This window comes from Haliaeetus leucocephalus, unplaced genomic scaffold, assembly GCF_000737465.1.
Source record: "Haliaeetus leucocephalus isolate CR32 unplaced genomic scaffold, Haliaeetus_leucocephalus-4.0 Scaffold897, whole genome shotgun sequence".
Taxonomy (NCBI): domain Eukaryota; kingdom Metazoa; phylum Chordata; class Aves; order Accipitriformes; family Accipitridae; genus Haliaeetus; species Haliaeetus leucocephalus.
In genome coordinates this window covers 840,733-853,379 of record NW_010973333.1, presented here as the reverse complement: position 1 = coordinate 853,379, position 12,647 = coordinate 840,733, and the positions used below count along the sequence as shown (strand labels likewise).

Sequence of the window (12,647 nt, the reverse complement as noted above, 5' to 3'; positions counted from 1 at the left end):
AGAGCCGGCCCGGCCCGGCCCGCCGCCGGTGGGACGCGGTACCTGCGTGCGCCCAGCCGCCTCCGGAGCTCCCCCCGCCGCCCCGGCCGGAGGTCCGGCGTTGGAAGCGGCGGCAGAGCCCGCAGGCGAGGCCGGGAAGGGCGAAGGGCCCGTCGGGAGGAGCGGGATCCGCGTTTCCCGCGGGCGGAGCGCACCTTCCGCCCGGGGCCGTGGGCTTTGGCTTTGGGGGGTCAGGAACAGGAGCGGGGTGGCCCACGGGAGAATCTTCTGGACCGCCTCGGGCCATGGAGGCCTTGGCGGAGCCTCGCGTCCCAGCCTGCGCGCTGCAAAACGCCTCCGTACGGCAGCTACAGGTGTCCTAAAGCTTTTCTTACCTATTACTCTCTAATATTATTTATTAGGTGGACACCATCTGGAACAGCTTCCCCGGGAGAACTCTGCTGAGAGCCTTTCTGCTCTCCCCTGCCGTGCTTCTGCAAAATGACTATTTAGTACCCAGTAGCCGGCACAGAGCCCAAATGGGACATTGCCCATAACGCTTTCTGAAGCAGAAGTGTGTCTCCTTATCAAAATCGGAAGATTCACCCCTATTTATGGACAAATTAGCTTCCTTCCACATGTGCAATGGCGTTTATAAAAGCTTTTTCATCGAAGCAATTAAGGCAAAAGCTCAGCCCCAAGAGTTTTCAGAAGATTAATAACTGCATGAACTAAAGCCTCAAATATTTAGCATAGCTAAATGTTTTCCATAATATGCCCCTCAGGCAAGATCAGTTATTCCTACTATGTATGTATTGGGTTTGGGTGGCAAGGTTGTGGTAGTGGGAGGGCTGCAGGGGCGGCTTCTGTGAGAAGCTGCCAGAAGCTTCCCCCATGTCCGACAGAGCCAATGCCAGCCGGCTCCGAGACGGACCCGCCGCTGGCCAAGGCTGAGCCCATCAGCAATAGTGGTAGTGCCTCTGGGATAAGGTATTTAAGAAGGAAAAAAAAGTTGCAGGGCACAGAAACTGCAGCTAGAGAGAGGAGTGAGAACATGTAAGAGAAACAACCCTGCAGACCCCCAGGTGGGTGAAGAAGGAGGGGAGGAGATGCTCCAGGTGCCGGAGCAGAGGTTCCCCTGCAGCCTGTGGGGAAGACCATGGTGAGGCAGGCTGTCCCCCTGCAGCCCAGGGAGGTCCACGGTGGAGCAGATCTCCACCTGCAGCCCATGGAGAGAGGAGCCCACGCTGGAGCAGGTGAATACCCCCCAAGATGGCCGTGACTCCATGGGAAAGCCTGTGCTGGAGCAGTCTGTGACTGAAGGACTGCAGCCCACAGAAAGGACCCGTGCCAGCAAAGTTTGTGAAGAACTGCAGCCTGTGGGAAGGACCCATGCCAGGGTAGTTCATGGAGGACTGTATCCCATGGGAGGGACCCCACGCTGGAGCAGGGGACGAGTGAGGAGTCCTCCCCCTCCACAGGAGGAAGGAGTGGCAGAGACAACTGTATCACAAGTGTGATGAACTGACTCCAACCCCCATTCCCTGTCCCACTGTGCCACCGGGAGGAGGAGGTGGAGAAAATCAGGAGTGGAGTTGAGCCCAGGAAGGAGGGAGGGCTGGGGGGAAGGTGTTTTTAAGATTTGGTTTTATTTCTCATTACCCTACTCTGATTTGATTGGCAATAAATTAATTTCCCCAAGTCGAGTCTGTTTTGCCTGTGACGGTAATTGGTGAGCGATCTCTCCCTGTCCTTATCTCGACCCACAAGCCTTTCGTTCTATTTTCTCTCCCCTGTCCAGCTGAGGAGGGGAGTGACAGAGCGGCTTTGGTGGGCACTAGCATCCAGCCAGGGTCAGCCCACCACAACATAGTGTTTCAGTATGTACTCAGGAAGAAAAATTTTACACATTCTCATAGTGTTACACCATCTCTTTGAAACTGGATAAGGTTTGTGAACAAAGCAATGTGAACAATGCTATTAGCACTAATGCTTTTGACTGAACATTTCTGCAAAGCTGTTACCTGCTCCAAGTACTTTTAATATCTAGACTTGTTTAGTTATTTGCAAGTATTCTAGCTAAAAAAGTTGGTTATGCATTTTCCACCCTCAGTTTTGTGATACAGAAAATATGCCCACTCAGAATTTTTTGACCGAAATAATTTTATTAATAACTACAACTATTAACAATGATTTGGATTATAAATACTGGCAAGCCTAACTTCAGTTATTGTAGGTAAATTCAAGTTTTCAGTCACTGTGTTTCAATACCATTTTCAGTTCTGACACCCAGTCTGGGTCATCTTCCTCAAAGTCCCTGAAAATAGGTTTCAAAATGTTAATTTTGCAAAGCAGAATACAACTTTATAAATCTTTATATGCTCCCCCCACACCCCCCAATTACCCTACAACCAGGAGAAATTATGTTAAAAATATCAACACGAGACTTGTTTCCTGCACCATTGTGTTTAAGGAACCACTAGATGTCCTCTCTTGAATTTACCCAAGTAAGTTTTATCAAAAGCAAAAACAAATGCATACACTAAGACAGTGCAAATGTGCTGATATTAACGGCTTGCAGCCAAACTGCAGTAATACATGCCCAAGTAGTTTGTCTCCAAGTGCCACAAAAATAAGCAATGACATAAACTAAGATTCTGAGAATCCAAGAAACTCCCCCCAAAATATACACACATCTGTAAAATACAGTATTTCTGTCAGAATGTGTTGATGTACACTTTCAAAACCAGGAGTGGGCCGCTAACATAAATAGAAGTTAAAAAGTTTCTACAAATACATCTCAGTAAGTAGTTACCAAAGTGATTTTATTGCACTATGCATGAACGAGTAGGAAGAATAATATGCAAACACAGCAAACATACCACTAGGCAAGTGGTTTTGCCACTGGTTATCTGATTTCAAGGTCAGAGTACAAAGATACTTCCTGCAAGAAGGTTTTGCACTTTACTATGGATCTAATTTCATCTCATGCTTTCATTTTTGTAAAGTCATCAGCAAATTATTAGCATATCTGCTAATAACAAGCAACCTGCTTAATCTCAACACCATCAATAACTATAAATATAGCACAGAAAACCTGTAAGATATCAAGCATTAATAAATTTTAGTATCCGTATGCAAGAGAGGGATGGATTTAGATGCTGAGAAAATTTTTTTTTTCAGGGGAATGTCTTTTTGAAAAAATCACTTTGAGGAACAAAAAAACCCAAAAATATAAGGATGTCATTTGAACGTACGTGTCATCTTCATCAGATCTAGGCTCAAGTCTCTCCAAATCTATGACAACAGCTTCATGTTCACCATCTACTTCATCAGATGCTTCAGTTCCATCAGAAAGCGGACCTCTTAATGTATTTTCAGAAGCTTTGAAAATATGAAAATGTCACCAAAATACTTTAAGAATAAAATTAAGAATATAAATACAATATAGTCCTTCTGATTTGTCCCCAGTTCTTAGCAGATTCCAGTACAAGCTGTTACCTATTTTAAGTGGAGAGGTAAACCAGTAATGCAACTGAAGTGCAGAACAAGTATTTATGACTGTAGCTGTGCACATCTATAAACTGCAGTTATCTTTTGCTGTGCCATCTTACCATCCCGTCTTCAAACCAGGCACTACTGACCCACTTAGTGAAGGCAGATTTACCCGACAGGCCTGCAGCCCATTTATTGCACCTCCCTAACACATGCACCAGGCTGCTTAGCAGGATGGAGAACACAAGGCTCTGCAGTCCCTGCGTTTCTGTCACAACCTTATTCGGCTATTGAGCTGCAAGCGAACATTCTTCATAAAGAGATGTAGTGGAGATGTACAATCACTCGTGAATTCCCAGCTTGGATTTTTGTAATCCCAAATTTCATTTGGCAAACTTTAAATAAAACAAAACAGCCTGTTGTGACATGAACTCCAAGTGCACAAGCTCTATATGTAGGGGCTATGTAGGAAAAAAAACCCAATGTGTTTATTAATAAACCTGTTTGCCAAAAGTTTGCCCGCACACTGGGGATTTACCTGGTTTATAAATTGTGTATGTTTTAAATGCTAAGCTGACATCTGCATTATTGAGAATGTTCATCAGGGTCTGAGGAGTTTCCTTGTTCCACTGCTTACGTGGCTTATTTTCACTGTAGTTTATAACACAGCCACCTAGGTATAAAATCATTAATTAATACTACTTAGACAAAATTGCATTAGCAGTGCGGATTACAAAGATCACATTCAAGAGAGAAACACAGGAAGAAAATAGTCTAGATGTTTCCATCTGTAGCACTGCTGAGGTTGACACTATCAGCATTAAGAGTAAATTACAGAATGCCACAGTGGAGCCTTCTGCTATCAGGGAGCCAGCAGAAAATTGCTGCGGGGTGGGAGGAGTCAGAGTCTCTGCAAGCGTATTTGGTGGCTCTATAAATCTCACAAAACAGAGCCTGTGGCCATTTTTGTGCCTTTTAATAGCAGAGCACCTAAATACATGCATTCTTCTGTCCTCGTCCCTTGCCCTGCTGTCGTGGTTTAACCCCAGCTGGCAATGAAGCACCACACAGCTGCTCATTTACTCCTCCCCTCAGTGGGATGGGGGAGAGAATGGAAAAAAAAAGAAGGAAAACTGGTGGGTTGAGATAAAGACAGTTTAATAGGATGGAAAAAGAAGGGATAATAATAATAGTAACAAGAAGAAGAAAGAAGATGATGATGACAATATACAAAACAAGCGATGCATAATACAATTGCTCACCACCCACTGACCGATGCTCAGCCAATCCCCAAGCCACAGTGTCCCCCGGCCAACTCCCCCCAGTTTATATACTGGACATGACGTCACATGGTATGGAATACCCCATTGGTCAGTTGGGGTCAGCTGTCCTGGCTGTGTCCTCTCCCAACTCCTTGTGCCCCTCCAGCCGTCTTGCTGGCTGGGCATGAGAAGCTGAAAAGTCCTTGACTTGGTGTAAGCACTGCTCAGCAACAACTAAAACATCAGTGTGTTATCAACATTATTCTCATCCTAAATCCAGAACACAGCACTATACCAGCTGCTAGGAAGAAAATTAACTTTATTCCAGCCGAAACCAGGACACCTGCATGTAATTATCACGTAATGTTCCTACCACAGCTTGGGAATTTTCTGACTAGCCATATCTCGATTATTTATTTCAATAGCATCTACTGACATTTATTTAGAATACATATCCATATTCACATGAAATGATTATAACAACTGCATACAGTGTGGGGCATTTTAAAACTGAAACATTTTTCAGAAGAAACCTCGTGTTAAGTGTTCTAATTAAAAGCTGTTGATGTGGAAGAAGAATCTCTGCCTCACGTCTGAGGCACATCATTAATAGCTCTTGTCATTGGCATTATCTGTATGTGAAATGACAACACAAGTAAAGGTACGGATGTTCCACGCTCCCAATAGTATGCTGTCCTTGAAAGACAGGCAGCTGCATTCTGCATCAAATGAATTCCTCTGTGTTACCCCCACAAATGGCATATTAAGATGAGGGTTGGTAGGATAATTTCTTAGTGATGATGATAATTTTAGGGTTGCTAATGTTATCTGTGGCTTTCATCACTCTTTGCAATCCTCCTGTCACACAAGACCACTAAGAAATTCTCTTCAGCACAGTGGACTTTGAGTGTTTGTTAATAAAATGTTTAAAAATTATCTTTACATCCTTTTAAATATGCCCTGTAAAGTTTTGGCTTTTAAAATCTGTAAAGAACCACTGGTATTACTTGAACTTAAAATTACTTTAAAGCACATTTAATTAAATCTTACTTTTAGCCTCTTCAGATATAAAACTGGAAGAAAGCAAGGACACATTTTCCAGGACATCCACTACGGTATTGGATATCCTCTTTTCCCATTGCTTCCTACAGGGATGTGACAAATCAGTAATTCCTGGGAGGACATCAGAAGTTTCTACTGTAATTGCAACAACAACAACAACAAAAGGATGATAACGAGCATCTAACTTGATTCTCTGTCCATGCAAACTAGTTCTAAGCGTACAGCACTTCACTAACAGTGACGTTTGATTCTGTGGGTACAAGTCTGAACTTGGTAAGAGCTTCCCATACGTTGACTTTATGCCAAATGTTTTCAAACAGTCATTTTTTAACACTTTAGCCAAGATTTTCTTTTTTTTTAAAATCTCAGACAAGCAGTAAGAATCAATATAATTGCAGAAGCAACACAGTGGCATGGTTTTCTATAGGTGCAGATGTGTATGCTCTGCCTGTTTAAATGGCTGGATCATTGACATTTAGGTATCACTACACAGAAGGAAATGCATCAGCCTTAAAACTATGAAACTTACCGTCTTCATCAGATTTCCTTCGTTCCTTTGTGCTTTCACTCAAATACTTAGTAATATTTTTCCTTCCTAAGGGGCTACACTTGCTTTCATCTTTATTTTGCTTTAAAAGAATAAAGACTGTATTAATCATTATCCTTGTTGCCGAGAAAAACAAAGCAGTAATATTAACATGGCATTAATTACTTCAGTTTTGCTATTAAATGGCTGGCCTAAAGATCTGAAAACGAAACCACTGACACCATGAAGCCAACTGCAATTGCACTGTATCCATTATTCCACTGCACTTCACACTGCATGCCCTTTTTAGACAATCTCAGTTTTTGAAGCTAAGCACATATGTAGTTACCTGATGCAATTTGTGGTTTTAGTTTTTTACATGTAAGAACAGAAGCAATATAAAAATAAATGCATCATATTCCCAGGGAAAACAAGATGCACCCGAATATTAAGCTTCTCAGATTGACAGGTCTATTTAAAAAAAAAAAAAAAAAAAAAAAGCCCTACTGGCAACATGTTTTGAAAAATATACCTAATATGGCTGAGCCAGACTGTGCTATAATGTACCCATAGGTGACTTCTTGGCCACCTGTGACTTAATACTCCTCACCCGAAATCTCACATGGGCCCTAAAACCTAGTGAGACTTATGTCCAGACTAGACTGTTTCCACAGCAGCCTGTTCAAAATGTGTCCCTAAAGCAAAGAAAATGAACCAATTTTTGCAGTATCCCAAAACTTAGAAAAACAGGAGAAGGGTTTTTGGTTTGGTTTTTTTCTTTGACAGGGCAATAAGGAAATCCACTTTGGAACTAAACTAAATGTGGGAAGCATCAAAAAGTTACAGTGGTGGGAAATCCATAGGAAAACTCTGCAATTTGAACACAGATGACAACTAACAGCTGACCTAGTAGGCTGATCTACGGTTTAACATACTAGCAATTTTCCATATTAACTTTTCTATAATACAGAACATTCTAAATTACTAAAATACAAATATTATATTTATATTTGAATACTTACCCTATTTTCTTTCTTATTATTTGAGCTTCCACCAGCCATGACATTACCTGATACATTAAGGAACAAGTTCAAGAGTTAATACCTTTAGCTAACACTTGTGGTAAAGTGGTATTCCAGAGGTGTGACAGCAAGACCACTGAACCAAGCAATGACAATTATGTGAAAGCTTCTTCACACTTCTGTCAACGTAGCTCATTCTCAACAGGGAGTCCCTCTACTATTCAGTTCCAAATGTGTACAAATTTTGGTGTGGCTAAATTTATTCAGAAGAAGAAAATCCAACATTGTCTCTAAAAATTAAATAATTAAAATAACGTGCTTCACCATATTCTGGGAAGTAAAGCACTGTCATATTTAAAATACATGCAACACCTAAAAGTTTTGCTTGTTTTAAAATGGAAAGGTTTAATTCTAGCACAAGTCTTAAGACTCACAATGTACGTATTGTAGCTCTGCACTGTACTTCTCACGCTGGAATATAATTTACGCCCTTCAAGCATTCTTCCATACAAGTTCAGTAATACTAGATTTTGAAATAATTAGAAGTAGATTTGAACATACAATACTAATGTTTTATAGCAGTATTTAAGATTGTACAATTCCTAGTTATTTTGTTATTCCTTACATCAAGAAAAATGTTGCTGACTTACCCTTTGGTCTTGCTGCATTGCCTTCATGTTTCTTGGTTTCCTTTAATACCTGCTCAAACTCATGTGTTATCTGGAATGTGTATGAAGAGATTCAAGTACTGTACCTTTTTAACCTTTCTCAAATTACTGTATATGCTAGTTGATAAAAACAGACTTACTATACAAAAGCATTCTTACAGCTAACAATATCTAATTTTAGCAGCATCATGTCAATATTCAACTTCTATTTTCAAAACAAACCCTTATAAAAACTCAGTTTTCTGAGAAGTCTGCAACTGTATTTTTGGCTTTTAGAGTAGCTAAATAAAAGTAGCTAAACACTACACTTCATATTGTTACACACTAACAAAATACAAAAGAAACTGACTTAGTATCTAAAATGTAGATACTATTGTTTACATCTAGAGACAAATAATATACCATACCTCAGAAGGCAAACAATTTTTTATAAGTTTGGTTAAGCAACCTCTTGCAAGAATAGTACTGGCTGATGGACGGTTCTTGGGATTTCTCTTAAACATCTGTTTTATTAAGTAATGAAGTTCATAAGAATAGTGAGATGGTAGCGGATTGTAGGACCCTTTGCATATCTTAAGGATGAGATGTTTCCAGCTATTGGCTTGAAACTGCATTAAAAATAAATGAACATTAGAGCACAAAGTTACCTTAAGCATAAGGTAAAAAAGAAGCTGATACAATTTAAGAACAACTTTAACATTTATTATATAAAAATGCATGGTATGTATCTACGTAGGCTCACTATTACCATACTGATCTGGCTCCCAGTTTGACAGTTTCAGGGCTCCAATTCAGATGCGCATGATAACGACCCTGATTGAACACATCAGTAACTTTCCTTTACATTTTGTAGGGCTATGACATAGGCATTTATTTGTTAACAATGACAGAAACGTAATTTGCTGAGAATTAAAACATCGTATTTTGCATAAAAAGTCTGACTAAAACCAGATCATAATGGACACTGCAAATAATAATCTGTACAACTGGAAACCAGGTGGAAGTTACTCCTATAAATTTAGGATTGTTCAAATTTTATTTTTGTAGGAATATAGCATTGAGAAAATTTGGATCATCTTAGTGTCCTTTACTTCATATACTTGAGATCAGAATCAAACTGCAAGAGTGAAACTGTAAGCCAGGAAAGATGCAGACTTTGATTAAAAAAAAAAGAATCATCATCAAAAGTAGCCTATCAAGGCACAAATATCCTCTTGCAAATCTACATGAAATGGCTGAAGTTGTTACTTTCCTCAGCTGACCATTAACCAGTCTTCAGTCAGGAATTACTGCTTCCAAGTACAAGTCATTGGATGACTGCAATATCAGCAGGGACAGCTACAACTATGGATGGCAACAGCCTGAGCGAAAATGGCCGAGAACTTCTATTTCCATGCAGGACATTTTCTTACGGTACACTGCACGGGCTTAGCTGTGGAGTGCCAAGCATCCATGGCGTGTGGCATCCTTTTATGTCATCTCTGATTGATAGATTATGCAAGAATGTATGTGACCATCACATAAAACCAGATACATAACATTTCACTGCTGCTGAAAAGGGAAGAATACTCCACTCCTTGGTATCCCAGCTCTGAGCACTGCCTGAATACCTGTGACACTGCCAAAGCCTTGCCACAGACCTACTTAGGCTAACACACGCCTATGCACAGACTCCTTATCACTCAGTCACATACAGTATAAACTTCTAAACTCTTGTACTGCTAGCAGTTGCAGCTGTCGAGGATCTTTTGCTGATACACAGGATTTCAAGGTATAGTATCAGCTCCATGAAAGGAAACTTCTGCTTACAAAAAAATAAGACGAAATGACCTTAAATTAGGAGGATCTAATTTTCTTGCAAAACAAACATATCCTGACAAGGGTTCTTGTGTTATCCATGTGTCTGTATATAGAAGCCAGAGGAAGTTAACACATAAGAAAGCAGAGCATCAACACCGTAAAAGACAGCGTCCCAGTAATAACAGAGAGATGGAACTGTCCATCAAGGTTCCCACTGTCCCAATAGGACAGTGCCTGGACTTTGATTTGAAGAATCAGCAAACAGATGTACCACTGATGTGAGGAACAAAACTGCTTATTGCTTACTCTATTTTGCTATACTTGCATACAATATATGCTCTTTAGCAAAGATTTTGAGTGTCCTTGCCTCCATCTTTAGTGATCATCTTGATCCTGTAAAATGCAATGCTCACTGCAACATTCCTGCAGATACCTGGAACCAGACTGGCACCTGCTGAACTCCTTAATAAGCCCCAGATCACCTTACTGATATTGACGAAAATGAACCAAGAAAGAAAAAAAAAGATTTTTTTTTTCTAACAATTTAGAAAATTGAGTGTTTCACAGAAGGGTCCAATAGGTCCAAGAGCTGCTGAAAAAACAGAGGGCATGTAGTGGAGTATGGGTGGGGAGGATGGAGCAACACTTCCCTCTTTCAGAAGCAGCAGCAAACACATCAGTCAAATAAATAATTGGCTGTGAATCCATTGAACTACAGCTAACTGCTAATTAAGCAATTCCAAAACTTTTCTCATAGCAATAAAGCTGTACTTACTGGATGTCTCAGAGTGCACAGCTCATATAGAATACATCCCAGAGACCATATATCACTGTAGGTATAGAGAAAGATGAGACATTTTGAGCCAAAAATACAATTTAATATCCTGCCTAGAAAAAGTGAAATTCATTATGTGTACATAACTGAATTGAATAAGCTAAAAATAAATATAAGTAACCATAAAAGACAATACCATTATGTGTTTAACCTCTCCAGTGGAAATGATCTTGCTTATTTTGTCCACCCTGATGTAAAACAGGATGACTGTCAATACAACTGTAGTTGGCTTTTTATTCCCAGAATGTCTCTTAAGCAATTTGCTGCAACAATATTTATCCTTCCACACTTCAAAGCCTTTGTCTTCCACAGCCCTTAACATCAGAAAGCAGCCACACAATCCTAATTCTGAGAGTCGGAATTCTGGCCTTGTCAATGAGAATTCTCCTACTGAGAAAAAACCCATCATCTTCCACCCAAAGTGAGTACTGCCACCTGCACAAGAAGCAACTGATGCCTTTCTTGCAAGAGGAGCAGAAAAAACTTAAGCACTAGAAGGTTTCTTTCCTCCTGTGGAAAATGAGTGTCCTGGTTTCAGCTGGGATGTAGTTAACTGTCTTCCTAGTAGCTGGTACAGTGCTATGTTTTGAGTTCAGTATGTGAAGAATGTTGATAACACTGATGTTTTCAGTTGTTGCTCAGTAGTGTTTAGACTAGAGTCAAGGATTTTTCAGCTTCTCATGCCCAGCCAGGGCACCTGGCCCAAATTGGCCAACAGTGTATTCCATACATGTGACGTCCCATCTAGTTTAGGAACTGGGAAGTGGGGGGGCGGGGAATCGCCGCTCAGGGACTGGCTGGGTGTCGGTCGGCGGGTGGTGAGCAACTGCCCTGCGCATCATTTGTACATTTCAATCCTTTTATTACTACTGTTGTCATTTTATTAGTGTTATCATTATCATTATTAGTTTCTTCTTTTCTGTTCTATTAAATCGTTCTTATCTCAACCCAGGAGTTTTACTTCTTTTCCTGATTTTCTCCCCCATTCCACTGGATGGGGGGGGGGTGAGTGAGCGGCTGCGTGGTGCTTAGTTGCTGGCTGGGGTTAAACCATGACAATGAGTCACTTGGCTCAGGTACAATTAGGGTCACAAAACAGATCTTAGGGAGGGGATATAAAATGACTTAGTATTTTGGAGTCTGGGGGGCAGCTGTAAATACCATACTATCAAGATGCTCTCAGCTCTTGCATAAGGACCAGAATAACTGGGTTTTGTAAATTTAAGTCATCAGTTCTGTAGCCATTATCCTTACATTATCAGGACTGGCAAGAAGAGCTTAAAAAATAAGACCAGCCAAAAGACACGAACACATACATATGTATGTGCATACACATATATTTACTCTCCCAAATGCACAGGGAGGTCTGCACACCAGTTTTCAAACTTTTAAGACTGAAGATATTGTACACTCAGTTACCTAAGTAAAGAGGAATTTAGGCGTTTTCATCTTAAAAAAACTGTAATTACCTTTTTGTGATGGGTTGACCCTGGCTGGACGCCAGGTGCCCACCAAAGCCGTTCTATCACTCCCCCATCCTCAGCTGGACAGGGGAGAGAAAAATATAACAAAAAACTTGCGGGTCGAGATAAGGACAGGGGAGATAATTAACTAATTCCCATCACGGGCAAAACAGACTCAGCTTAGGGAAAATTAGCTCACTTTTTATTACAAATCAGCCAGAGTAAGGTAAATGAGAAATAAAACGAAATCTCAGAACACCTTCCCTCCACCCCTCCCTTCTTCCCGGGCACAACTTCACTCCCGGATTTCTCCACCAAGCCCCCCCAGCGGCACAAGGGGGACAGGGATGGGGTTTACGGTCATCACATGTTATTTTCTGCCGCTTCACCTCCTCAGGGCGAGGGCTCGTCACACTCTTCCCCTGCTCCAACGTGGGGTCCCACCCACGGGAGACAGTCCTCCACGAACTTTCTCCAACGTGGGCCATTCCCACAGGCTGCAGTTCTTCACAAACTGCTCCAGCATGGGTCCTTT

The 12,647-nt window shown here is 41.1% G+C and overlaps 1 protein-coding gene across 1 annotated transcript in view; it reads right to left on the bottom strand.

Annotated features, from left to right (window-relative positions):
• Positions 1-3,013: 3,013 nt before the first annotated feature.
• NEK3 (NIMA-related kinase 3) overlaps positions 3,014-12,647 on the bottom strand; it is a 14,913-nt gene continuing 5,279 nt past the window's right edge. The window contains exons 2-10 of the mRNA XM_010583427.1: positions 10,590-10,644; positions 8,422-8,622; positions 7,997-8,066; positions 7,347-7,393; positions 6,328-6,427; positions 5,787-5,933; positions 4,013-4,147; positions 3,206-3,363; positions 3,014-3,076 (exon numbers count right to left, since the gene is read on the bottom strand). Of these exons, the coding sequence (XP_010581729.1) occupies positions 3,014-3,076; positions 3,206-3,363; positions 4,013-4,147; positions 5,787-5,933; positions 6,328-6,427; positions 7,347-7,393; positions 7,997-8,066; positions 8,422-8,622; positions 10,590-10,644 (976 nt within the window). The remainder of the gene's footprint in view (positions 3,077-3,205; positions 3,364-4,012; positions 4,148-5,786; positions 5,934-6,327; positions 6,428-7,346; positions 7,394-7,996; positions 8,067-8,421; positions 8,623-10,589; positions 10,645-12,647) is intronic.